A 27,645-nucleotide genomic window follows, 5' to 3' on the forward strand; every position below is an offset into this window, starting at 1 on the left:
AAATGGAAAAGGTGAATATTTTAGTAACAAAAAGCTCAAACCTTCAAGGACAAAGTTAAAAAAAACCGACTACATTACTAAATTAAGAGTTCTTCATAAAAAGATAACAGAAAACGACAGGGTTTGCCAAATGGGAGATACATATCTGCAACCTGTGACTCACAGAATATAAAACATGGACCTTCTCCAACATACAATATCAAACATTCTTAAAATGCTTTTAAATTCTAGGAAATAACACAGCCCAATCAATCAGATAACAGGAAGAATTAACACAATAAATGAGTGCTGGACCAGCAGGAGGGGCCTGGCCGTCTCCCTGCTGACCTGGAGGGTCAGCCTCTGGCAGCCACAGGGGGACAGGATACCCACCATCACAGCAACAGCTCAGAGGTGACACGGATAGGTGAGCCCCAGGGAGGGTGGGGTCCCACCAGTGAGCGTGTGGTGGGCAAAACTGGTTTGGGGAACTGGCCTCGCTGGGCCTGGGCAGCGGCTGTGACCCTGGAACCACTTGCTCAGGGCCAGGTGGGTTCCAGGCCATAGCAGAGACCAGCTCCCCTCAGGTAAACCACAAAACCAGAGCCTTTGAAGGTTTAATCCTGCAAAGTCAGACCCTGAAGGAAGGATCGCAGGGCTGCTGCCCTGGGGAGGGGCTCAGAGGTGGAGAGAGGACCTGCCGGGGAGGAAGCTGTCCAGGTGCCTCTCCGTCCCTTGCTGTCCTCCCCAAAAAGAGAGGCCATATAGGAATAATGGTAGGTGCCAAGCGTCAGGTAAAAGCCAACTCATCGTCAGCACAGCAGAGAAACAGGGAAGGTCACAGTAGGTCTGGGGCCCTCAGAGCGGGCAGTTTCTTCCTACATGAGCGGAGTGCCTCCTGCAGTAATTAGCATTGTTTCCTTAAGTACATTTATTCCTAGTTATAACCTAAGTCACAGACGGCAGCTGCAGAAGTCACGTGCAGCCCAAAGCCAGATGGACATGGGGCAGAAACGCGCCTGCGCAGAGCACAGCCCTCCCAACCCACGCCGCCTGCCACCAGTTGGTACCTTTCCCCGCAGACTCCCTCAGCTTCGAGCTGATCCACTGCATGGCTCTGGCGGAAATTTTGGTTCCAAAGTTTCTGTCAAACGGAGAAGGTGCCCCACCCTGTGGTTGGTCAGAGTTACACGAGAGTTAGACACCAGCACCTTCCTGGCTGTTAGCTTTTAAAATGGAACGGAAGTTACAATGACTAACAAAATTCACGTCCTATTTCTAAGAAACTCTATAGTTTGTAAATACGAGTTTGGGGGTCTATCTCCTTGTACGTGACTGGGACCAAACAAACCACAAGAAACCCTGTCACTCCTGCAGCCAAAACCCCCCCGGTCAGGTGTCGCTGCTTCCTGAGGAGGTGGCTTTTAATCAGCCAGACCCTGAGCATCCTCCTCACATCAGCATCTTCATCAGGACCTCTTCAGCTTGTTTGGGGAGGCCGTGGGGAAGGGTCACAGTTCTCTTAAGGAGCTGGCCCACTCTGTGGGCTTGCTTTCAGAAAGACCTACACACGCCTACCATACATGCCATCGTGTAACTTGAGGGCAGTCAGTGGGTTTGTGGACTCTGCACTACAAGCTCCTGAGACAAGGACTGAAAGGTGGTGATGGGCAGGCCTGCTGTCAGGGGACCGGGTCCCGCGACTCCACCCCAACTGCCTGCCCTGTCTGGGGTGCGCTGACGTGCATACCCCAAGATTCTGTCCAAATCGCTCTGATTTCACGCAGATCTCAAAGAACTGTCATTTGTCTGACACTCCAGTTTAAATGGGTATGAAAGCCTGATACTGAATCAAAGTATACTGAAGAAAAGTTATGACCAAACTAGACAGCATATTAAAAAGCACAGACATCACTTTGCCAACAAAGGTCCATCGTAGACAAAGCTATGGTTTTTCCAGTTGTCATGTATGGATGTGAGAGTTGAACTCTAAAGAAAGCTGAGCACCAAAGAATTGATGCTTTTGAATTGTGGTGTTGGAGAAGACTCTCGAGAGTCCCTTGGACTGCAAGGAGATCGAACCAGTCCATCCTAAAGGAAATCAGTCCTGAATGTTCATTGGAAGGACTGATACTGAAGCTGACGCTCCAATACTTTGGCCACCTAATGTGAAGAACCAATTCATTAGAAAAGACCCTGATGCTGGGAAAGATTGAAGGCAGGAGAAGGGGACAACAGAGGATGAGATAGTTGGATGGCATCACTGACTCGATGAACCTGAGTCTGAGTAGGCTCCAGAAGGTGGTGATGGACAGGGAGGCCTGGCGTGCTGCAGTCCATGGGGGTGACAAAGAGTCAGACAGGACTGAGTGACTGAATTGACTGACTGAATCAAGTACTTAATTTGAATGCGTCTTTCCACTTAACTGGTGTCACTATGTATATGGAGGTGGACCGTTTTCTGACAAAGCCTATCTGCTCAACTGTCAGAACAGAAAGTGTTCCTGAGGCGGCTGATAACTGGTTTAACAGCATAGTTAAACATAGTTCATAACATAGTTCAGATGCCGATTTTAATCACTGTGGAATTGACTTAGGAATACATTTCCTTTTTGCAAAACGGCTAACACAGGCCATCCAAGTGAGATAAGGCGTGAGGCCATGCCCCGCCCGCGGCCCACCTGCTGCATGTGGCCCAGCACGTTCTTCCTGCAGTCGAACACGCCCTTGCCCTCCTCGGAGTAGAGCTGGTAGATGAAATCGGTGGTGTAGTTCTCGCTGCAGCTCTCGTTCCTGCAACACACAAGCCCAGGGTCGTCCCGCCCCGACAACCATGCCACCTTCGCTGCTTTATCACCACGGCGTCACTGTGACAGAAACCACTGAAAGAATCTTAAGAACGGAAACTGACGACCAAGCAAAACTGGATCTCTAAAAATGGCCCTTGAGTCATTTAAATGCCTGCTGGTCTGAACACGGAGCGAGCGAGACCATGCAGAGGAGGAGCAGCCGCGCTCGGGGACCATGGGCTGTTACCTGAGCACGAGCCCCCTCTGGATGCTGGTCTTCATCTTCTCCGTCAGGTGCTCCACGTTGGACTAGGAAAGCCAGGACACTGTGATTAGGCGCCTGCTGTGTGCCGGGCACTGCCCCAAGGGAGGCCGGCATGGCTGCTCTCAGCTGACCTTGTGGCAGAGGGGACAGTGGACAGTGACGTGTCGGCTAGTGACACCCACTGCGGACAGCGGCATGTGGAGACCACAGCTGGGGCGGGGGGAGGGGGTCATGGCGTCAGTGTGCCGCTCGGTGTCCGCAGGCGATGCCTGAGAGGTGAGCGGGCCCCTGGTCACTTCACTGTGTGCTCCGTGCGCTCGCCTAAGGCAGCTCCCCAGGCCCCCGGCCAACGCCCGCGCCTGCTGTCTCGGAGGAACACAGCTGTCACCTGGCTTTACACAGAGACTCCTGACCCTGCCTAACAGGCACGTTCAAGCAGGAGGATTTTCTAAGGAAGGAGATGGCTTGAGAGAGGACGTGTGCGAGAAAAAGGGAGCGAGGACACACGAGCACAGGTTCCAAAGGAAGCCGGCTGCAGAAGAGCAGGCAGACTGTGAGTTTCCTGTCCTGATTTTGGGGGTGACACTCCCCTGGGCTGCATCCTGGCCAGGGCAAGCCTCCCCAGGGGCACTGGGCAGCCCTCCCATGTCATCCTCCCCATGTCCTGGGCCACAGGGGACCAGGGGCTCCTCCAGGCGGGGGTCTGTCCTCCACTGCTGCACAGTTCCCCTGGCTCAGACCCACAGGGACCCCAAGCTCTGGCTGCCTGCGCACCCGAGGCCTGGACATGGTGGCCATGAGCCGGCAAGGCCCCAGGCGCCTAGCACATCCATGTCCCTGCAAGTGTAGGGCCTCCAGGGAGGGCGTTAACTGCTTCCCAGGTAAGCATGTAAGAGACACAGTTTCAAACTCGGGGTACGAGCAGCAGGTGCCCTGGAACCTGTTCCAGGGGTCACCCTGTCCCTACACATGGAGCTCTAGTGCCTCACTGGTGTCTGATGTGGCAGGGGGGTGGGGTGGTTCCTGAGACCCTGGACCTGTCGGTCAGCGACCCCTGGGGCCCCGTGTCCACGCACCTGCAGGTCCCGGATGTCGAAAGGCTCCTCGAAGATGTAGGCAGCGTCTGCGCCAGCTGCCAGTCCCCCCATGTTGGCCAGGTAGCCACAGAAGCCCCCCATGGTCTCGATGATGAACACGCGCCGCTTGGTCCCGCTGGCCGACTGCTTGATGCGGTCGCACGTCTGCACGAGGGGACACGGTCAGGAGACGCGGACACTGCCCCATGGCTGGCCCTGACCTCAGGCGGTGTGCTGTGCCCTAGGCCGTGGCCTCTCTGGGCTCGTCAGCAGGCATGTCCCTGGTCTGTTCTCTCCTGAAACACTCCAGGGACACGTGGGGGGAGGAAGACTTTGTGCACCAAAGTGTGCCACCACCAGCAGGGAAACCTTCGTTCCAAGACTTTGGATTAAACATGAACAAGCACTGTGATCACTAGACAGGCCCCATTCTGTCACCCATGATGACCCCTCCAGCATCTGTGATGGATCACCACCCTCCCCCGAAACAGACTGATCTCATCCAAACCCAGGGTGCACTTCAGCAACTGGGAAGCTCCATGTTCTCCAGGAGCCCAGACAGGAAAAGAAACCACGTCAATGCGCCTGTCTCCTCCTCCCGGTGCTCAGGCCTGGGGGTGCCTGGCCAGGTGGGGAGACACACAGGACTGTGGTGTCCACGGGTCCTTCACTTGGCACTGGAGCACTAAAACCTGCCTGCCTGGCCTCTGTCTCAGGAATTCAGGGTGGGGGATGCACAGACCCCCCTGGGCTGCAGGTCTCGTGGGCTCCCCTCCTGACCCAGAACAGCAGCTATCACCACCAGCCGGAAAAGCCCCTCTCCTGTGAGGCCCAAGCACCCAAGTCTCACCCCCACCCAGATGTGCCCGTTGGCCTCGACGGCAGAGGTCCCGGTGACAGCCTCCTTGTCTAACCTGTGCTCAACTGCCATTTACCAGGGCTCTTTGCCCAGCTGAGACGGGAACCCTCCAGCACAGGGGGCTCTGCACCTCTGGGGGTCCCCAGTGGGGGAGGACACGGGTCCCAATGCCCACGGCACAGGCCAGGGAGCCAGGGTGCTGATGGGTGAGGGTCAGTGCCGATGGATGCCAGGTGGGCAGGGCTCAGAGACACTGGTCCCTCAGAGCCTGGGTGACAGCGGCCTGCTGGAGCCCCACTCAGATGGGGCTGGGAGGGACTGTGGGTGAAGCCCCCCAGGAAGGGCGTCTCCTCCCCGCCTCCCTGTGACCCGGGCTCCACTGGACCCTCACACCCCTGGCACTGCGTCCCTCTGCCCACCCCCTTGCTCTGCGTGCTGTCTCCTCCAACACCACACTGCCACTGGTCGCCTGGGGGCAGCTCGGGGCTTTGTCCTGGTAGGCAGGAGCAGGCTCACTCAGAGCCCCCGAGGGAACAGGCCACCGAGAGTCAGCACAGGTGGGCTCCTCAAGACAGGCTGGGGGGAAACTGTGCTAACCCAGCTGATGAGAAGCAGGGCTCCTTTGCCCTGGAAGATTCAACAGGTCCCCGTTCCGGTTCTCCTTGAGTGGGAAAGACAGACCCTACGGGACCCCTGACGGGCCGTCTCCTTGAGCAAACGCAAGGACCTTACCTCCACGATCACGTTCAGGCTCGTGTCACAGCCTATGCTCAGGTCTGTGCCTGGGACATTGTTGCTAATGGTGGCGGGCACCATACAAACGGGGATGCAAAACTCAGGGTGGCTGTCGCGGTTCTTCGACAGCTCCCGCAAGCTCTGGAAAGCCTGAGCAGAGCGGGGGCGGGTCAGCAGGGAACCTACATCCATGACGGGCAATGGGGAGGAAGCTGCAGGGGACAGACCTGGGGGGGGCTCAGAGTGCAGGGGAGACCAGAAGTGGGCGGCTTAGGGGTAAAGGGGGAGATGAGCAGGGGGCTTGGGGTACAAGGGGAAGACCAGCAGTGGGGTGCTTTGGATGCAGGGGGTGACCAGCAGTGGGGATTCGGGGTGCCGGGGAGACCAGCAGGGGGCTCGGGGTGCAAGGGGAGACCAGTAGTGAGCACTCCGGGTGCAGGGGGAGACCAGCAGGGGGGCTTGGGGTGCAGGGGAGACCAGTAATGGGGACTCAGGGCGCAGGGGAGACCAGTGATGGGGACTCAGGGCGCAGGGGAGACCAGCAGTGGGGAACTCAGGGTGCAGGGGGAGACCAGTAATGGAGACTCGGGATGCAGGGGAGACCAGTAATGGGGACTCGGGGTGCAGGGGAGACCAGTAATGGGGACTCAGGGTGCAGGGGAGACCAGCAGGGGAGACCAGCAGGGGGACTCGGGGTGCAGGGGAGACCAGTAATGGAGACTCGGGGTGCAGGGGAGACCAGCAGGGGGCTCGGGGTGCAGGGGAGACCAGCAGGGGGGGACTCGGGGTGCAGGGGGAGACCAGCAGGGGGACTCTGGTGCAGGCCCAGAGGATACAGACCAGGGCAGGCGGGCAGCAGAGCAAGGCCAAGGCGGCACGGGGTTAGTGGTGGACGAGCAGCCAGGGCTTTCTGGCATCAGGAGGAGATGTGGGCAGCCACTTGGTGGGACCTTAGGGGCCAGGCTGCTGGGACCCCTCGGAGAGGTAATGCCGGATGGCTGGGGAGGCAGACGCCCGCGGAGTCCCCTTTGCCCAGGCCATGTGACCCTCACAGAGAGCCCTAAGGGGTTCGGGATCCCCGGGAAACAGTTGGGCTCTGATGTCAGAAAAGCGGGCTGCTCTCAAGCACACGACCAGGGCCCAGACCTCCCTTCTCTGCATTAGTGCAAGTAACTTGTTAGTGTCCCAGTCCACCACCCACCCCTAAGGCCACAGCGCCCCATAGCCAGACGCTCGCAGAACCTGGGTTCTGCCCCGTCTTTATTCCTCCCACTTGGAGCCACTTCCCACGCCTCGTGCGGGGAAATTCCCGGCAGGACAACCCGGGCTTTCCAGAGAGCGTGGCTCTCTGCCTGCCCTGCCTCTTCCATCCCCAGACTCCCAGACAGGCCGGGTTCTGGGTCTATGGCCCTAGGACGTGTGGATGGTGAGCCCACGCTGGGTGAGTCCAGGGAGCAGCTGTGAGGAAGGTCAGGGGGTGGCTCACCTGCCGCGTGCCCCACCACCATCAATCACCACCCTACCCAGTACAGCCTGGATCCCCACGGGGTACCTCCCCAGCCCCGATGCAGCTCAGGGCCACCGTGGGGCTGCCCGGATGCCTGCTGGATGGAGGGGTCGTAAGCCCCATGGTTAGACGGGCTCCCAGGCTGTCTGCACCCCCCAGGATGCTCTGGGTGGGGTCACCTGGCATAGGGGGCGGGCAGGGCGCCGGCACCTTGAAATCTGATGGCAGTTCGACACCTGTACATTCTTCCCACCCTCTCTCTGACCTCCATCACTCCCTGCTTTTCCTCTGATCTCTGGAAAATGAGACAGACACTCAGAGCCAGGAGAACCCTGCCCAGGACATGAGCCTGGGGCCCTGGGGGCAATGCTGAGCGAGCCAGCCACCTGGGCAGCACTGAGCTCACGTCAGCTGAGGTTCCGAAGGGGACCAGCATGCGGCCCAGAGGAGGAGACGCAGCCCCCTCTTTGGCTTCAGACTCAACCCGAGCCCTGAGGACCAGCGCCTCCCTGGGACCCCAGGACCTCATGATGGAGTAAGTTCCCTGGGATCTGTTTCCAGGAACGCATCCGTAAGCTCAGCATCCAGACTGATGAGGAGGGCACGTGAGGACAAGGGTTAAGTGTCCAGAGGATGTGCCACCTGACGATACCAGGCCACCTCGGTTCACCCCCTCAGCCCCCTGGGATATTCCGGCTGAGGACCCTGGGCTGCGGGGTCATCCTGACATCATGCAGTCAGCAGCATCCAGGCCAATACTCACCAGACACCATGCCCCACCTCCCCACCCCCGGCCGCCCAGTTCTGACAGCCAGAGTGTCCCCCAACGTCGCAGACCTCCCCTGGGGACAAAGTCACCTCCAGACCACCCTGGCCTCTGAGCGGAAGAGAGCGGCTGGGGCAAGAGGTGCCCGGGGCTGTCCCCGAGGCCGGGAGGTGGCACTGCCACCATCAGGACATCCAGACCCCAGATCGCAGGCCACAGAGGCCTGTCCTGAGAGCACAGCTGACCGGACAGACAAACAGACGCTGAGCTGCCTCTGAAAGCCGGAGAGCCTCCTGCCTCCCTGGGAGGCTTGGGAACGATGACCCTCGGGCCCTCCCCGAGCACGGTCCTGCCTGCCGCCCCCTTCTTGAATGTGCCCGGCCCAGCCGAGGGCCAACCAAACCCAGGCCTTCTGAGAGACTCAACTGCACTGCGGCTCAACACACACAAGCTGGGGAACCAGTTGGCCTCCCATCCCCCAGCTCCAGGACCCACTGAGCAGGTCCAGCGCAGGGTCATCTCAACCACCGCCTGACCACTGGGCACGAACTTAGCAGCAGAGCAACACCCCCAATTTGTGGGGCAGCCCTGGCCCATCACCAACGGTGACCCTGGCTCCAAGAAGCTCCAGTAAAGAAAAGCCTGCATGTCAAGGGCCATGTAATAAATCTCAAAACCTCTTGAAGGGAAGCAGGATGGACCACGTGGAATTTCCCCAGACCTGTCCTGGTTTTCAGATTTTCAACAACCCATGTGTAGAGAATCTCTATCACTTGGAAAAGTAATTCTTCGTAGCAGAGGAGCCTGGGATTAAGAAGTGGGAGCATCCTGTCCTGCTGAGAGTGTGTGAAAGGCCACAGGGGACACACACCGACCCTGGTCAGGACCCACCGACGACCGCCCCCAGAGTTCCTGCCACCCCCAGGGTCTCGTTAGGCGACAATCAGGACACGAACTTCAGATGCTTCTACTGCAAGCGTAGCGAGAGCAACTCAGACCCAGCTACATGGGAGCAGAAGTGACACACGACCTTTCAACTCAGACCTTGAGCAGCGAGGGGTCAGAGGTTGAGTTAGTCCCACGGCAGCAGAAGCACAGACGGCATCCCCGGGGCCACAAGGGGTGGGCATGGGGGTGAGGAGGTCCAGCACGCGGACACCGGCCAAAGCCACGCCGGAAGGCTTTTTAGTACAGAAACTGCAGAAAGTTGAAGAGGTTCAGGAAAGCAAAGAACCAGCACCAAGCACTGCTTATCACATACATCCTGCTTTAAAAGCTTTTCTTTTATTTACCGGCACTGGAGACAGATTTGATGCCCATTAGTTTAAGGGGAAAAAAGCTAGAAATACAGCCACGAGGCCTGTGTCTCCCAAGGAAAATAAAATGTAAGAATTTACCAGAAAATTCTAGGCACTGAATTGAAAAAAAAAAAAAAAGGAGTTATGCATTCTGATCCTCACTGATCTTCAAATGCCCAAGCAATTTCCCAAGTGTGATTTAAATTTTTGATAATTAAAATGTATTTCTATGCTTTGTATGGACTTTGCTGCTGCTGCTGCTAAGTTGCTTCAGTCATGTCTGACTCTATGCGACCCCACAGACAGCAGCCCACCAGGATCCCCCGTCCCTGGGATTCTCCAGGCAAGAACACTGGAGTGGGTTGCCATTTCCTTCTCCAATGCAGGAAAGTGAAAAGTGAAAGTGAAGACTGAGCGTCCGACTCTTAGCGACCCCATGGACTGCAGCCTACCAGGCTCCTCTGTCCATGGGATTTTCCAGGCCAGAGTACTGGAGTGGGTTGCCACTGCCTTCTCCATGTATGGACTTTAGGGGGATAAAAAAACATTCAAGTACCATCAGTATTCTTTTATATATGGTTTATTGTCCCCAGTCCACAAACAGGAGGAGGAGGACAATTGTTTAAAAGGATCCAGGTCAGTGAATGAACTCACAAAATCTTCAGTCCAGCTTCTACCTTCAGACACCACAGCACAGGGCCCTGGACCCAGGTTTCATCACAATAACACAATAATGTGTTATATGCTTGGGGAAAATTTAGCCAAAAAACAACAGGGGTGGGTTTAATTGAATATCCACATCACTGTGACTCAAAACTAGCTGAAGTACAGATGATGTCACCCTGGCTGCAACAAAGGGAAACGGAGGTGAAAAATCTTTGGGGCCAAATTGTAGATCGTCAGGCTTTTTTTTTTTCTCTCTCTTTTTCGGCCGTGTCAGCATGCAGGACCGTAATTCCCCCCAGTGAGGGATCAAACCTACACCCACTGCCTTGGGAGCGTGCAGTCTTAGCCACTGGGCCACCAGGAAAGTCCCTTTCTTTCAAAAAAGATAAACTTTTCAGCAGACCCCCAGCCCAGTCTGTCTCCAGCACACGGTACATAAAAGCGGGCCGGCGCCCCAGGTTAGTTCCGCAGCCCCTGCCCTGCTGCCCACACTCACGTCGGTGATGGTGTTGAGGGCGGTGTCCGCCCCGATGCTGAAGTCGGAGCCGGGCACGTTGTTGGAGACGGTGGCGGGGACCATAACCATGGGGACACAGAACTCCTCATGCTTCTGCCGGGCGGCCAACAGCTCCAGCAGCCCCAGGTAGGCCTGTGGGTGAGTGTGTGAGTGGGGGGCGGTAGGGTGGTGGGTGGCTATGCATTGCCACCTGGGCGTCGGCCCAGGGCAAGACTAAGCTGCTCACGGGCGAGCGTCTGACCCAGACTTTGAGTCTGACTGTTTGAGGTTCTCACGTTTTCTTTAAAGGAAACGTCAAGGTCCTCATGAGGCTAATATTAAAAACGAAGGTGGACAATCCAACAGGTAGTTAAAAGATAATAATCTGGCCCCGTAACTTCCCTCCTCTCTGAGTAACCAATGGGCTTCCAACTCGAGAGAGGGTCATCTCCACAAACCCAGCGGACATGAGGACTCACTGAGCAGACAGCCCAGCCATGGGGTCGGGGGTACAAGTGGCCCCGAGTCCTGCATCGCCGGTGCTCAGTGGCAGCTGGGCCCGTGCTCCCGATGAGGAGCAGATGGCAGGGTGCTCATGGGAGCCGACGCGGGGTCCCCTCTCAAACCCGCAGTGCTGGCCAGCAGGGGAGCAGACATACCTCAAATCCACCGATAATCAAGAGAGCGCTGATGCCATGGGTTCGCATCTGCACCGCGATGTCCTCCAGGTATTTCCCAGGGAGGATGCTGGGGAGGTTCAAGGGGGTGAGCTCAGGCAGGGGCCCCTCTGCACCCCACCCTCTGAGGCCAAGTGGCATGACACTCAGGGGCAGGAGGCGCCCTGGGCCACGTGGCTGGGGGACAGCACGGCTGGGGAGCCACCCACAGTGGGCGCAGCCAGGAGTCAGGTCTCAAAAGAGGGTCTTTTCAAAAGAAAATGGGAAGAAACTTGGCGGCTGCCTCACAGCTGGACCTCAGAAAATCCCAGCGCCTGGGTTAGGGACATGGTGAACCACGGAAGCTATTAAACGTTCACAGTGGTAATCGTCTGGATGGAAATGTCCAGTTTTTGAGTCATGTACAGACTACACACTCCTCACCTGGAGTAATCTGACTCAAAGTCACCTTCACACACACCTGCTCACCTTAACCCGTTTCACCCTCTGTCCACACATGGCTGCAAGCAGAGGAGACAAAGGCTACTCGGCTGTCGAGAGAGCCCACCCAGCGCCCACCCCAACCTTTCTGCTGTATCCCCTGGGCATCAAGGATTCACGTGGGATGGACTCCGCTCAGGGAAGGTGTAAAGAAGTTGTAGGGCTGGGTGCTCAGGGCACATGAGTGCATGTGGAGTTGACTAGAGGGTTCCCCAGCATCTAAGCATCGTGAGAACGTGCTGCCAGCCACCCCTCCAGCCCCACCGCCCCCAGAGCAGCCCCCGGGGTGTGGCGCTCATGAAACAGACGAGTTGGGGAGTCACAGTCGGTCTGAAGAGGCCCAGGAGGCAGCCAGGGGGTACTGTCCCCTGCGTGGAGCTCCACCATCACAATACCATCCCCAAGGGCACTGGGAGGACAGGACCACAAGAGCTCTGGACACCTAGGTCAGCTCCGCGGAGTGCTGGTGGCAGGGTGCCCAGCTTCAGGGCAAGGCCGAAGCTGGGAAGATTCCCTTGGATGATAGGCTACCACTCGTGCGGAATCCAACGCCCCTTTGAGCCCAGGTACCCACACTGTCCTTCCATATAACATGAGACATGCAGTGATGGCTGCGCCCAGAGATGAGAGAGCAAACAGCCTTGTGTTAAATCAGCGCCTTGGCGGGAACACATCCGGGCCCCGCTGTATCCGCAACAGGAACAGCCACAGTTCAGAAACCTGCGGTTTTGTGCGGAGCCCCTTGGGTCCTCCCTTGGGCGGTGGGGATCTGGTGGCTGGGCTCCCTGGACGGTGAGCCACATCTAGCCCCTCTGCAGGGCGCAGTCACTGCAGCTCACGTGCCTGTGTCTGCATGGCCCCACAAGGGATGAGGGCTTTCTGCCACCACGGGCTTGTTCTGACGAGGGAAACAAGGAACCAGCGGGGAAGCCCTCCCAGACCCTCCGCTTGGTGTCCCTTTGAGGCCGCATCTCACCGGCTCCCCACACCTGGCCTGGGTGCCCCCCCAGAGTGTGGCCCGGACGTGAGCTGGTGCCAATCCCTTCCCTCCTGGATCCCAGACGGGACACGAATGCCACACAGTTCCTCTCCCTGTGGGGTGGCACCCTGCTCCCAGAGAGCAGGTCGATGAGAGAATTACCGTTTTGTCCCAAGGATGGAGCCACCTTGGCCCGTCCAGCCTCCAACGTCCCCCCAGCCGATTTCCTTTATCTAAGGTGCAAACACAGAGAGAAACAGCTGAAGTGAACAAGTAAAGGGAAGGAGAAGGTTTTACAAACAGCTCAGAGTCTGCGCCTCTGACAGGCAGCGTGTCTGTAAGGATTTGCCTAACATGAAGAAACACCTTTCCCTGAGAGGCGGGAGGAGCCGGGGCCTGAGCTGGACCCCAAGGGCCCATAGTCAGGGGCGCAGCATCCCGAGCTCACCTCCCCACTACCTCGCATGCATCTGCTCCCCTTCCCACCTAATGTCCCAGTTCTGGGATCCCAGAGATGCAGTCGCCACCCCCTCAGAGATCCAGAACCTGCCTTTCACCGAAGCCCTTCCCCGTGGGCGCCCCCAGGACCCACCTGGCCTTTGGCGAAGCCCTCGAAGCCGTCATACACAGCAAACATCTTGTGTCCTTCAGAGATGCCCACGCGCACAGCGGCGCGCACAGCCGCATTCATGCCGGCCGCGGGCGCACCCACGTTCACGACGCCCACATTGCAGTTGCTCTGCAAGTCAGGGGGTGGGGGTGGGGGTCACCGGCTAGGTGCACCCCCAAACCCCCTGGCACTGCTCCACCCCGAGCACATCCACAAGTGAGAGGCTGGCGCGGGGGCTCCAGGCCGCAAGGTCTGGCTGGGCTGGGGTGGGAGGGATGCACTGGAGGGGCCCGGGGTGGCCTCCACGAAGCAGGGACCGAGCCGGGCAGGACGCAGGCATGGCCAGAAGCAGGGGAGAGGATGGAGGCAGGGTCTCCTACCTTTGGGATTTCAGAGTCTGGCAGCTTGATGGCCAGCTGCTTGTAGGTGTTGAGGTTGTTCTCGAAGCTCCTGGAAGAAAAGGCCAGAGTCGGACCACAGGCTAGAGAGCAGGACAGGGCAGATGGGCTTTCCCGGGGAGAAGGGGCCCCAGATGATGCCTGCACGGGGTGTGGGTGGCTGCAGTGCGGGCTTCATGACCAGAGAGAAGCCTTGGGCGGTCCCAGAGACTGGGATGGATGCTGTGTGAGGGGGCTGAGCAGGCTGCGTCCAGGATGCAGCTAGTTTCTTTCCTGGAATGCTCTCTCTCATCTCAGCTTCTGAACGACCCCCCACCTCAACAAAAACAAACACATTTCCCTCTAAATTAGCCGCCCAGACCATCCACCGGCAGAAGCAGTGCCTCCTGTCTCATTTCTGGCTTCTCATGTTGAGAGAGAAGCAGCGCGACCTGGGCACACGCTGGCAAATAGAGGCTTTGGGGAAACAGCTTTCAGAACAGTCACCTTCCTCGGAGTTGCACGGCATCCTTAAATCTCCTCTCATCCATCGCCTTTTGTACCTCCTGGGTCTGTAAGGAAGAAAGAACGTGTCAGGACTCAATGTGTCCCCGGATCTGGCCCGGGGACACAGACCAGCTGGGCCCTTCCATCCCAGGTTCGTTCAGGTTTGACCTTGCAGCTGGCAGCTGGGATCAGCGAGCCCACACCATCTGGCCACCACCCAGCCTGCTTTGTAGAGAACGACTAGAGGCACCGCCCGGGTAAGTGGGTCCTGAGATCTCAGGGATCCTGCCCCTGAGAGCAAGGCCAGGAGGTGAGTCTCCCAGGCCAGGCTCTAAACGATCCCCTTTGACTCTGGTGAGGAAAGAGCAAACAGAAACCAGCTGGCTCCCCGGGAGCAGGGGCAGAGGGACGGGGCTGGGGGCAGGCTGTCCTGGAGCCACAGCACTTGGGGTCCAGCACCGACTCCCCCTTTCAGCCCCAGGATCCCAGGCGAGTCACCCCTCTCTCTGAACTTCAGTTTCCTCAGCTGTGCGGTAAGAAAAATGCCCCCTAGTTCTGCTGTCGTCTGTCATGATGACCACACGCCCAGCCCTTGGGAAGAGACCCAGCGAGCAGCAGCTGGTCAGGGAGGGCCAGGCTGTGGCCTTGCAACCGTCAGGCTGAGACACCATGACGCACAGTCTTTGGAGGACAAGCCAGTGGTACCGGCCGCCTTTTTCTCTAAACAGACAGAGACTGGACAGAAGAAATGTGCTCACAGTAAACCACTGCACATCATTCCATGTTCTGTTCTTCTGAGCCACAGCCTCACACTCCACACACGACACACGCACACACACGCACAACACGTGCACACACTCATACATGCACACATGACGTGCACACTCACACACACAGGCATGATGTGTACACAGACACATGCATGACGTGCACACACACAACACGTGCACTCATACACACGCATGATGTGCACACTCATACATATGCATGATGTACACAGACACATGTGCATACACATTCCCACATGCACACGTGCACACACGACACATGTACACTCATACACAAAAGCATAGCACGTGTACACAGACACACGCAGGACACGTACACAAGCATGCACACATACATGCCACATGCACGCACACATGCACACGTGCACACACATGACACGTGCACACTCATACACAAAAGCATAGCACGTGTACACAGACACGCAGGACACATGTACACAAGCATGCACACATACATGCCACATGCACGCACATGTGCACACATACAACACATGCATACTCATACACATGCATGACACGTGTGCACAGACACAAACGTGCACAAACATCCTTGTGTGCACACACATGCAGGACATGTGCACACTCATAAGCACATGACACGTGCACATTCATAAACATGCATGACACGTGCACACACATGCACATGTTCACACTCAGACACACATGCACACACCGACTCACATGAATGATACATGTACACACTCAGACACAGAAGCACACACGTGCACACACACAGGATTCATTTACTGTCACAGGCTTTTGGAAAGTACGTTTCTAAGGTTTCTTTCAACAAGTCCCTTGACTTAATCACCTCTCTGTACACATTATAAAATACACACACCTCAGAGCCACTGAGAAGATGAAATAAATCCATAGTCATGAAGAGACTTTGAAAAGTAAATGGTAACAATTTCTAATGCAACTCCATGGCCGCCTCACCTAGTGGACAGTCCACTGGGAAATGGGCCTGAGGAGGTACTGCATGTCGAGGTGTCACCTGAGAGAGGCCCCCCCAACCCATGTCACATCACATATGTGAGGGTCTCAGGGACAGGAGGGCGGGAGAGGCTGACCCTGGAGAGGCTAGACAGTGTCCCCTCCTGCCCTGTGAAGACCCTGGTCCCTGCAGGGCTGTCTCCAGCCTCATGGGAAGTGCACAGGTGCCCAGAGGATGCCCCCCCATAGGATAGGCTAGACTCACCGTGGAGGCGGCTTGCTTGTGTCACAGGACCGAGACGGGAGCTGACACCCCCATCCTGCTGTCCACCCCCCTGGGATGGGGACTCCTGGGGAAGTTCATTCACTTGTGCAGTAAACCAGGCCTGTGCCCGCACTCACCATCTGTACACACTCCATCAGCGGCAGCCGCACTGCCTGGTTCCCGCTCAGCGACACCACGCAGGCCGGAGTCTCGGGAGTGGCCTGCAGGAGGGCGACCACAGCCTCCACCCCCATGCGGCTGGCCTTGAAACAATGTCACAATGGTCAGAGCTGGCCCTCCGCCTGCCTGGAGCCCAGCATGCTGTCCTAGGCAGAGGCCTGCCTGGTGTAGACAAGACCAGCTGCATCCTCAGCTTCCCCCTAGCTTCTCCTGCCCCGAGTCTCTGTTAGTCACTCAGTCCTTCCCGCTTACTTCTAACCCCACTCCAAAACAGAGCTCAACTCCAGTAAGAACCAGCCACTGGGGCTGGGGGCTCAGAGGCGTGCAAAGCAGGAAACGGAGACTGCACTCTGGGTCTCTGTGGTCCCTGGGTCCATTTCTAGAACCTGCACATGAACACTGCCTTTCCACCTTCTGGGTGTTGTCCCCCATGTTTGGTGGGGTCTCCCAGTGGGTGGCTGGGGGCCAAGGAACCCCATTGGTGAGTAGGTCTCCCAAGGACTTCAGGGAAAAGCCATCCAGCACTGTAGGCAGAGATGTCCTTCACTGATGGCTCCACCATGTCAACCAGTCTTCATAGCAACCTGGTCCCTTTGCAATCCCAGAAGCTTTCCTTGCCTTGGGACATGCCTAGCCAGCTCCAGCCTCACTCACCAGAATCCTGTCAAAAGCTGACGGCGTCCCGCCTCTTTGCACGTGTCCAAGGATGGTCACTCGCGTGTCGTAGCCCAGCTGCGTGACCACGAGCTGAAGGGAAACAAGACATACCCAGGCATATCATCTTGTCCAGGACAGGGGGCTGGTAACTGGAGAAGGTCTATACCCTTTATGCACATCTACATGCAAGAATGTCCTAGTTTCTAAATTTTACTTCCTGAAAGAATGTTAACAGCTTGCCAAAATCACTTTAAAAAAAAAAGAGAGAGAGAGAATGCTTTAACTGCAGGTAAAACCATTGTCTCTCCTACTTTGCCAGTGAACGTAACTAAAACAGGTTTTTAAAAATACTATTTCTATAGCTCGTATTTAAAAGCATGGATACTTTATAAAAATGTCAACTTTTCCATGAATCGCCTTACATTTGTAAGGTTGTATTTGAAAAGCACAGCACAGTAACTCCAGGCATCCCCTCAGGCCAGGGCCACGAGAACCCAGCCGGGTGGCCAGGCCAGGTCCCGTGTCCCCAGTGGCCCTCATTTACTCTATGAAAACATCAGGGCTGGGGCGTGGGAATCCCATGGTCACCCCTGGCTCTCATCCTCCACAGTCCAATCTCAAGTTAAGTGGGTAAGAAAATCTTTGCTCTGATCGTACTCATTTCTTCTGTAAATACCAGCAGACAACTGTCACAGATCTCTTGATATTTTAATCACCAGGTAAACAGCTGGTTGGGGGCACAGAAAAGGCGGAGATGCCAGCTTGCAAAGCCACGCTGAGAACGTGTCTCCCCTAATGAGCAGCTTCCACCAGAGCCCATGGGCATTTCCCAGCGCTGCGGCCAGAACTTGCTGGGTTACCTGGGTGACCGGGAGCCCAGTCAGTCCCTCCCAGGCTGGACAAGCCAGTGGCAGACAAGCAGCCCTGCAGCCACAGGAGCATGGGGCCGGCCCCCCATGGGGTGGAGGGGCGGTCACTAAGGCTAGCAGAGCACTTCCTCCGTGAGTAAGGCTCAGCTGATGCTCCAGCAGGAGAGAGGATGACTGTGCTGACCCCCTGGCTCCTGGAACCTTCTAACCCCGCCCAATCTCATGTCCTCTGTCTCTGTTGGGAGAGCCTGGAGCCTTCGGGAATACTCCTGACAGTATTCCAGAGGCATGGGCTCCCTAGAAGTCAGGAGCTGCGAGATCCTGCGAGTGAAGCCACAGTCATCATGAAAGTATTTTCAACCATTAAGAAGAACAGGAATACTTACCTAACAGCACCCCGCTCCAAACCTCACCACACCCAAGTGCTGGAACCGCCCACTGTCAGGCAGGTACGGCGTAAAGCACACTCACCTCCTTGATCTGCTCTGAGGTGATGGGCTTGTTCTGGGTGTCAATGGCCCCTTCGGCCACAATGATGATGTTCAACCTTTTCTTCCGGGCACGGTTCTAGGAGATGGAAGAAGAAACCCTCAGATGCCTAAACCACTGTGAACGGGGGCCTCTGCCCAACTGATTGGGCTCTCTCCAGGGACACACGGTCACCCAGTTTCATCATCAGTGCTTCCAAAGGACACGAGCAGGTCCAGGCGCCTGGGGTGAGAAGGTGGGACAGGTTGGCAGGAGGTCAAAAGCCCCCAGTGCCTCTGACCCGGACCCTCAGATAGTGATGAGTCCTGAGGCTGGACTCCCGGGTCTCTCCTACAGACGAGGCCTGCCGGCTCCCCTAGAAGACAGCTTCCTGTCATCTCCCTGGGAACCCGGCCCCAGCCTGGCCTTCACAAAGCAGAGAACTGCCCACATTCCAAGGCCAGAAGCAAGGGACAGTGGGCTCACGGGTTACTTCAGTGCTCACGGTCACCCCTGGACCTGTGCAGCTGACTCCAGCCTCAAAGGGGTGAGTTGTCCCAGTTCTACGTGCATGCACGCCAAGTTGCTCAGTCGTATTCAACTCTGCCACCCCATGGACTGCAGCCGGCCAGGCTCCTCTGTCCATGGGATTCTCCAGGCAAGAATCCTGGAATGGGTAGCTCATCCCTCCTCCAGGGGATCTTCCCAATCAGTGCTATAATTCAAGAGCCAGTGCAGACTTTAGAGTATTGCAAAAAATATATCTTAGGATTGTAGTCTTCCCTTTTCCAGGGATCTTCCCGACCTAGGGATCAACTTCCCAGCCAAGGGATGGCTTTACCAAGTCTCTTATACAGTTTTTGAGTCAAAGCGTATTTCATTAGTTGCTGGAAATCTTCTCTTGGAAACCAACACCTTGAAGGTGACGGCAATGTCTCATGGATCGTGGGTCCTGGTCGCATGCAGTGTTTATGTGCTTGCTGAATATGATAACTGGCCTTTGCCATAGGTTTCCATTTTTTGCCTACAGAACAGGATGAGATGGTCATGAAAATAAGAGAAGAGAAAGTCCACACACTGGGGTGGGGTTTCTGTCCTGAAAGCCACCCTTGTTTTCTGTGAGGCCTCACAAAGGAAATCTGCCTGACACCAGTGACCCACAGTGTGAGACGAGCACAGTCCACAGAGAAAAGGAAGGCCTGAGCCAAACCCACAGCGAGGCCAGCGCTGGGAGGGGGACCCTCTCCGGGGAGCTAGCTGTTGGGGCCCGGCCCGCTGAGAGCTGCAGGCCTCGGAGGGGAGCCGAATCCCAGGCCTCCTGCCCCTTTTCCAAGGGGATGGCGGCGCTGTGTTCCCCAGACCCCGGCTCTCACATGGCCTCTTCCAGGGATGGCTGAGCGCCCGCTTTGCACAAGTGGCTCAAAAGCTCAGCTGCTTCTCCCTCGCCTGTCTCTGCCGCAGCAGGAGGTGGATGGATGGGACGCCCCCAGGTCACAGCCACAAGCCCGAAGCCACTCTGAGCAGAGAGCCTCCACGGGCCGAAAGCTCCTTGACGTGGAACATGCCCACGGCCACCACGCTGCAGGCCGGGCAGTGCGACCAGAGGCCGGCAGCCACAGGGGCAGAAGGCGAGTTACCTCTGAGAGCTTGACGCACATGTTTTCCTGCCAGCCTTCCTCCGGTGGGGACTCGGGAAGGAAGACCCAGTCGGCCCCGCAGGCCAGAGCGCTCACCAGGGCCAGGTACCTGCAGGCAGAGAGCGAGGGTTTCACGAGGCATCGGGGCTGGGCGCCCCTGCCCAGGACAGCCCCACAGACGGGACATGCCCCTCCTGGGATGCTTGAGCTGGGGTGTGGGGCTCCCTGGGGACCTCCCACCCTGACTGCGTCCATGTGTCCATACCCGCAATGTCTCCCCATCACCTCCAGGACGAAGGTCCGCTGGTGGCTGGAGAGAGACAGAGGAGCATCCACTTAGCACGGCCGGGCAGACGGCAGGGCCCCAGCTGTCCCCCTCCTACGACCCACACTGCACACAAACACACACCATGGGGAGTGTGTTTCAAGCTCTCCTGAGTGAAGGGGCTGCAGCAGTGAGCGCCCCTGGTTGTGTTCTCGTGCCAGGCACGCTCATGCCACCAGGACATGCGTCGAGGGCTCCACTGGGCAGAGTCAGGCTTCTCTGGCCAGAACCAGAGGCCGGATGTCCCCGCATCAGCTCAGGAGACGAGAGCAAAGGAGTCAGGTCTGCACCCCGGGACCACGGCCTTTCCACAAAGAGGAAACTAACTGCCGCCAGTAACCTTGGGAACCCAAATGGGGGCTGAGGTTTGTCCCCAGCCACGGTTCCCCAGGCGTGGCCCTGAGAAGGCGGCAAGTGGCTCGTCCAAGACAGAGGCACGTGTTCCACTGTATCTCTCACTTGACTTTCGTGAAGGTGCTTTGGAAGCCTGAGGGAGCCAGGGAAGGCGTAATGGGAAAGGTTCAGCCCTGAGCCTGCAACCTAGAACATGGGGTCACTCCTCATCCATCGCGGGAACCCCAGGTGAGGAGGGTGCAGGGTGGGGGCTTGCCCAGCTCTGACCAGAGCTGTGCAAACCTGGGGCTCTACGGTCCGCCACTCCTGCAGGGGAGGTTTGTGTAGGACTTGACGTAATCATGACTTATTTTTTTCATTTTTCTAAATTCTCTGCAATAAATGCGTTTCTTTTACAATTAGAAAGCAGTGATTCTTAACAGTTGAAAATAAAGAGTAAACGAGGAAAACCGCTGATTGCACCAATACAAAATTGTTTCTAATATCAAGCGACAAGGCTTGTGGAAATTTCCGGAGCTGGCTCTGAGGTCTACACAGCCCCTCCCGCTGGTCCCCGCGTCCCCCACCTCTGGGCAGTTGTCATGATGGCGTCCACCACCTCGATGATGCGGTGTAGGGCCGAGTCTGTGCCGATGGTCATGTCGGTGCCGCAGAAGTCGTTGTCGATGGAGCCCACCATTCCCACCACATTGAGGTGCCCGTGCTTCTGCACCTGCTCCGTGCTGATTTTGCCTGTGTGGGGACAAGCCGCACGCCCGGGATGATGTGGGGGAGTGCGTGCTCCTACACGCATCTCCTACCCACCGTGTCATGCCCATGGGACCTAACCCTGCACACTGACAGACGTAAGAGCCAGATGGAGGTGGAGGCAAGCACACAGAGGGGAGCAGTCACCTGACACCCAGACAGGAGCACCAGCCCAGGAACAGAAGCTGGAGCAGGGAAGGAGTGCACACAGAGACGGGGGGGAAAGATGTGACTTCTGTCTGACAGCAGCCTGGCTCTGACTGTGGCGGGTCACCATGCCAGAAGCCCGTCCTCAAGGATGCGGTACAACTGGTACCCTGACTCCTGACAGGCCTGTGGGGCCCCATTATTTCATAGATGTACTTGGCATTCTCAGGACAAACCACCAGGGTTGGCAGAGCTGCTTAAATGGACCACAAAGGTCAAGGTCAAGGTCGGGGCAGCGATGCTCCCCCCACCCAAGTCACCACCATGGCCACCTGCCTCACACCAGACGTGGTGCAGAAGCATCACGAGGCCCCTGGTGCTGGCGTGAGAGCACCCTCCATTCCCCAGACAGACTTCACAGAACATGTGGGTCGTCGCTTTAGTTCAAGCTTACGCCTTTCACAAGTTGCTATTAATATTACTTCAGTTTGTTTCCACTGGTCATATTTTAAATTAAAATGGAATTACATAAAGCCACATTTAAAAGATAAAAATCACAGGATATATAGGATTCTTGAACATCCTTTCCTACACAGCTTCGGAGGTGATAAAGGACCAAGTCTTGTACCAGTGGCTGGAGGGACCCCAGGGGAGCTGGCAGGGGCAGCCGCAGGTGTCTGAGGGCTGGTGTGAGCGGGGCCACCCTCGTGGCCAGGTGGCTTCAGCGTGAGTCCCTGACCCTCCTCTGTAAAGCGGGGATCGGCACAGAAGCTCCAGATGGTTATCCTGAGTGGGCACAAAACCACCAGGGTCAAAGGGGAGCCATGCCTGGCACATAGGATATTGGAATAAATGTTATTCTTATAATCACTTTTGTTATTATCTGAGCCACAAATCTGAGTCCTGAGATGGCAGCTTTGAGGTCTGTAGCACCACCAGCAACAAACACCTGTGGAACAGTTCATGGGGCAGGATGTCAGCAGTGGGAGCGCTGACGGGGAGGGGTGGGCGGCAGAGACACACCGTCGCGGGCCAGCTCTTCCAGCAGCCCACTCCACTCCGTCTGGAAGATGTGGGCCCCGGTGAGGCTGCCGTCCCCGCCGATCACACACAGGCTGGTGATGCCCAGCTGAACCAAGTTACATGCGGCCTTCAGGTGGCCTTCCCGAGTACGGAAGTCCTGGCACCGGGCACTGCCGATGATGGTCCCTCCCTGGAAGAGAAAGAAACCTGTTTATCTGTCTCCTCCCAACTGCACAGACCCCTGAACACGTGCGTGCTGGGTATAAACACAGGACTTGGTGATCTCCCGCCTTTCGTCTTTTCAGTTGATCAACCGTAGAAGTTTGGAGTCTTTCCATTTTTAGCTCCGAACTGGAATTCAATGGCTAAAGACGCAGGACCACTCCCATGGGGGACAGAGTAGGGCAGGAAAACAAGGATGCAGCCATCAGCTAAACGCACGGAGCAGAGAGAAGTCCATAAGAGGATGACGGCCATCCCATGGGGAGGGGGGTACCCCGCACGCTCTCTGAGCCCAAGGCGGGCCAGGGCCGCTCACAAGCCATGGCCAGAGAAACCCCATGTCCAGCAGCCCCAGGCAACACGGCTGCCCTTCTCAGTCGGGCTCACCACAAGCACCAGCGAAACAGAAATCTGAGTTCTGGCCACTCCCCACAGGAGCAACCAGAAAATTACTGCTTAGGGACACTTAATAGCCACAAGGAAGGATTTCTGGGCATTAAATAATACCTGCCCTCAAAAAATCCAGGGGTAACTGATCAAAAATAATTAAAAACAGGGCAAACTGTCCAGAAAAAAATATCAGCTACGTACAGTTCACAATGTTAAAGCACATGAGGAATGGCTCAATATGGGAAATTATCAGAGATGAGAAGATCAAAACAACAATGAGGTGTCACCTCAGAGAAACGGAAAAGGACACTGAAAAATCCACAGAAGTACACTGTCGGGGTAAGAACGGCGGACCCTTTAATGATTCTGGTGGACGTAGCGGACTTGGAGAAAACCATGCACCCAGGCAGGCAGGGCAGCAGCTTTACCACAGCGAAGACGAGGAAGGAAACAGACTGTGCCCAGATAAGCGGATAAAAACAAGTGATACACGTACACAATGGAGTACGACTCAGCCGTGAAAAAGAACGAAAGCATGCCATTTTCAGGAGCACGTGCAATCTCAGGATAATCATACTAAGTGAAGTAAGAATCAGAGAGACAAAACTCCAAGGTGCCACGAGCAAGCAGAATCTAAAAATGGTGACAAATGAACTCCTTCAGAAAGCAGAACCAGCCTCACAGACTTAGAAACGTATGGTTAGCAAGAGGGAAAGGTGGTTGGCAGGGAGAAACCAGCAGGTTGAGGTTATTTGATAAATAATGGTGTGTATATATTAATCAAAAAAAACCCAACTGTATAGCGCAGGAACCCTATAAAACACTCAGTAGTAACTGATATGGGAAGAGAACCAGAAAAACATATATACATATGACTAAGTACAAGTGAGTTTGGATGAACTCTGGGAGTTGGTGATGGACAGGGAGGCCTGGCGTGCTGCGATTCATGGGGTTGCAAAGAGTCGGACACGACTGAACGACTGAACTGAACTGAACTGAAGTACAAGTGAATCAAGTGGCTGTACACCTAAAAAAAACCACATAACATGGTAAATCACCTATATACTCCCATTCAAAACAAACAGTCAAAGAAGAAAGAAACGCGGGCTCTGTCCCCCTCAGGCCTTGGTGACCCAGGCTGGGGTCACACCCCTGGAGCCTGAGCACTTGAGTCCCCAGGCTGGACCGTCCTGGGCTGAGGGACTGGGAGGACGTGCCGGTCCACGAGCCCTCCCCGATGGACCCTCTGCACGAGCTGCGGTCTCAGATGCAGGGGGGTGGTCCCTCCTGCAGAGTCCAGGCCTCCTGCCCCCACAGGAAGGGGCGGCCTCAGGGCTACAGGAGCTCTGGGCAGTCCCCTGGGCTTCATGGCTCTGCTGCTGGGGTTCCCACCTCCAGCCTCCTTCCTGAGGGCCCCCCAACCCACGGATGACAGCACCCTCCCCAGACTGCTGTTGCAGGAATGGGGAGGTATTCGGGGGACAAAGGGTAAGGGAGAGAAGTCAGGAGACGCAGCCTTGGGTGTTTCCTCTGACACATTCACTCTAAGCTGACCAGGTCAGCTTCCAGAGAAACCAGAGTTGGGCATGGAGAAATGCTGCCGCCTTGTGACCCTTTTTGTAACAACACCTTGAAAATAGGCCCTGCCGCTGCTGCCGCTAAGTCGCTTCAGTCGTGTCCGACCCTGTGCGACCCCATAGACAGCAGCCCACCAGGCTCCCCCATCCCTGGGATTCTCAAGGCAAGAACAGTGGAGTGGGCTGCCATTTCCTTCTCCAATGCATGAAAGTGAAAAGTGAAAGTGAAGTTGCTCAGTCATGTCCGACTCTTGGTGACCCCACGGACTGCAGCCTACCGGGCTCCTCCATCCATGGGATTTCCCAGGCAAGAGTACTGCAGTGGTTGCCATTGCCTTCTCCGGAAAATAGGCCCTGCTGGGCTCTTAATGTTCTAGAGGGCTTGGGGCTGGAAAGGACACCTGCCCTCAACAAATGCCCTGGGGTAAATCATCAGAAAAGATTTCACAACAGGGCTGGTTTTCAAGAAGCCAATGTCAAGAGGCAACCTGTACTCACACAAATAAAAAGAGCATGGCAAGATATCCCACATCAGTTATCAACACAGAAATGCAAATGAAAACTACAATGAGGATTCACCTCACATCCGTCAGAAGGGCCATCATTACAAAGATCTACAAAGAACAAATGCTGCAGCGGGCCTGGGGGAACCGAGAATCCACCTCCACTCTTCGTGGGGTGTAAACACCTGCAGCCTTTATGAGAACAGCATGTAGGTTCCTTACAAAAACCTACAGGAGCCAGTAATCCCACCCCTGGGCTTAGATACAAGAAATCGCCATGCAAACTGACACGCGCACCCTGTCTTCAGGGCAGCACTCTTTACAAGAGCCAAGACACTGAATCCACCAACATGTCCAGCGACAGAAAAATGACGTCTAAGTGCCACCTCCGTACCATAGAGGACGCTTAGTCATATTAGTGAGGACAATGCCATTTGCAGAAGCGAGAATCAGCTGAGGGATGAGTTGATGTAACCCAGAGCAGGTTTGCCCTGTGTGAATTCTATTCACATGTACATATGTACATGTGAACTGATGTAACCCAGAGCAGGACAAGCATCCTGTCTTTTACAGGGGAAATGAATAAATCCATGCAACAGCACTAACTTACACAGAAAGACAGCATTAGAAAACAGACTTACGGTTAATAAAAACCTAGGTGGAGGGATAAACTAGGAGGTTAAGACTCACACATACACATACTATGTATCAAACAGATGATCAAAGACGACCTATTGCAGAGCACAGGGAACTGTTCTGAACACAGTACAACCCACATGGGAGAAGAACCCCACAGAGAACAGACACAGGTCTGCTGCTGCTGCTGCTGCTAAGGCGCTTCAGTCGTGTCCGACTCTGTGTGACCCCATAGATGGCAGGCCACCAGGCTCCCCCGTCCCTGGGATTCTCCAGGCAAGAACACTGGAGTGGGTTTCCACTGCCTTCTCCAATGCATGAAAGTGAAAAGTGAAAGTGAAGTTGCTCAGTCGCATCCAACTCTTAGCGACCCCATGGACTGCAGCCCACCAGGCTCCTCCATCCATGGGATTTTCCAGGCAAGAATACTGGACACAGGTCTGTGTATTACTAAAAGAAGGTCCTATACCACCTAAAAGCAACACCACATCAACCCTACTCTAACAGAATATAAAAATGAACTTATCAGGGAAAAAGAAAAGAGTGTTGGGCATGAAGAGATGCTGCCGCCTGGCAACAACAACCTCAAAACCTGTGCAGACGGGCTCTTAGTGACACAGGCCTAAGGGGCTTGCCCAGTCCCCATCTCTCAGGGAGAGATATGCTTCATCTAAATTACTTCACCTGATTAATGACTGTCACTTATAACTTTATTGCTACTTCTGTCTCGGGCATTCCTTTGGAAATGGTGCATGGATTCATTACATATTCTAAGGTACTATTGATGATAAGATAAAGTCAAGCATGTATCTGCTGATACTTTTTAAGTTGACCTGTCTCTATACTTAGAAATGTCTTCCCTGATAGCTCAGAAGGTGAAGAATCTGCCTGCAAAGCAGGAGATCCACGTTGGATCCCTGGGTTGGGAAGATCCCCTGGAGAAGCAAATGGCAACCCAGTCAGTATTCTTGGCTTTAGAATTCCATGGACAGAGGAACCTGGCAGGCTACGGTCCATGGGCTCGCAAACAGTCAGACACCACTGAGTTACTTTGACCTCAAGGGGCTGTTAGTTAAAAAAAATACCACCTGCCCTCCACAAATGTCCTGAGGGTGGTCACTGAAATAGAATTCACACAGGGCAAACCTTCAAGAAGCCAATTCCAAGAGGTAAGGGTCACTCACACTGTTCAAAAAAATCACAAGAAAAGATTTCAACATCGTTTAAATTTTTTGAGAAATGCACATCAAAATTACAACAAAGCATCACCTCACATGGGTCAGAATGGCCACTGGCAAAAAGCCTGCCAAGAAGAACTGCTGCAGAAGGTGTGGAGGAAACAGAGCCCATCTACGAGGAAGCTGGGAACCTAAACTGGGAAGAGTCAAAGGGCGGACAGTGTGCAGGTCCTTAAACAATTACAAACAGGATGAAATGAGAGGATTCCACAACACTGCATACAATAATTAACTTGGAATAGATGCAAGATCTAAACGTAAGGATCCTAGAAAAACTCCTGAGAAAAATACAGGCAGCACACACTTTGAAATTTATGGCAGCAAGTTCTTTATGGGTCCACAACTCAGAATCATGAAAACAAAACAAAATTCAACATACAGAACCTAATTACCCTTCAACGAGTTTGCACAGGAAGGAAACCATAAAAAGACAACCATCAAAATGGGAAAAAAAATTTGCAAAAGGATATTACCCCCAAAGAATTCATCTCCAGCACATACAGACACTTGATGCAACTCAGTAACAACAAACACAATGCAAAGACAAATGGGCCAAAGAACTAAAGGGATATTTCTGCCAAGAAGGCATACAGATGGCCATAAAGGTGGGGAAAAGA

At 55.4% G+C, this 27,645-nt stretch overlaps 1 protein-coding gene across 4 annotated transcripts in view; it reads right to left on the reverse strand.

The window, feature by feature from the left end:
• Positions 1–27,645, reverse strand: part of PFKP (phosphofructokinase, platelet) — a 51,919-nt gene that overhangs the window by 1,832 nt on the left and 22,442 nt on the right. For 2 of the 4 annotated variants that reach the window (XM_068987201.1, XM_068987202.1), the window contains exons 4-20: positions 22,463–22,652; positions 21,112–21,277; positions 20,132–20,176; positions 19,867–19,975; positions 18,233–18,328; positions 16,890–16,982; positions 16,193–16,318; positions 14,067–14,131; positions 13,563–13,632; positions 13,165–13,311; positions 12,735–12,805; positions 11,096–11,183; positions 10,437–10,589; positions 4,110–4,274; positions 3,016–3,077; positions 2,661–2,772; positions 1,050–1,149 (exon numbers count right to left, since the gene is read on the reverse strand). In XM_068987201.1, coding sequence (XP_068843302.1) covers positions 1,050–1,149; positions 2,661–2,772; positions 3,016–3,077; positions 4,110–4,274; positions 10,437–10,589; positions 11,096–11,183; positions 12,735–12,805; positions 13,165–13,311; positions 13,563–13,632; positions 14,067–14,131; positions 16,193–16,318; positions 16,890–16,982; positions 18,233–18,328; positions 19,867–19,975; positions 20,132–20,176; positions 21,112–21,277; positions 22,463–22,652 — 1,858 coding nt within the window. Of the gene's footprint in view, positions 1–1,049; positions 1,150–2,660; positions 2,773–3,015; positions 3,078–4,109; positions 4,275–5,700; positions 5,854–10,436; positions 10,590–11,095; positions 11,184–12,734; positions 12,806–13,164; positions 13,312–13,562; positions 13,633–14,066; positions 14,132–16,192; positions 16,319–16,889; positions 16,983–18,232; positions 18,329–19,866; positions 19,976–20,131; positions 20,177–21,111; positions 21,278–22,462; positions 22,653–27,645 lie in introns of all 4 variants that reach the window. The other 2 variants (XM_068987200.1, XM_068987203.1) reach the window with 2 other exon arrangements.

Source organism: Capricornis sumatraensis, chromosome 15 (genome assembly GCF_032405125.1).
Source record: "Capricornis sumatraensis isolate serow.1 chromosome 15, serow.2, whole genome shotgun sequence".
NCBI lineage: Eukaryota > Metazoa > Chordata > Mammalia > Artiodactyla > Bovidae > Capricornis > Capricornis sumatraensis.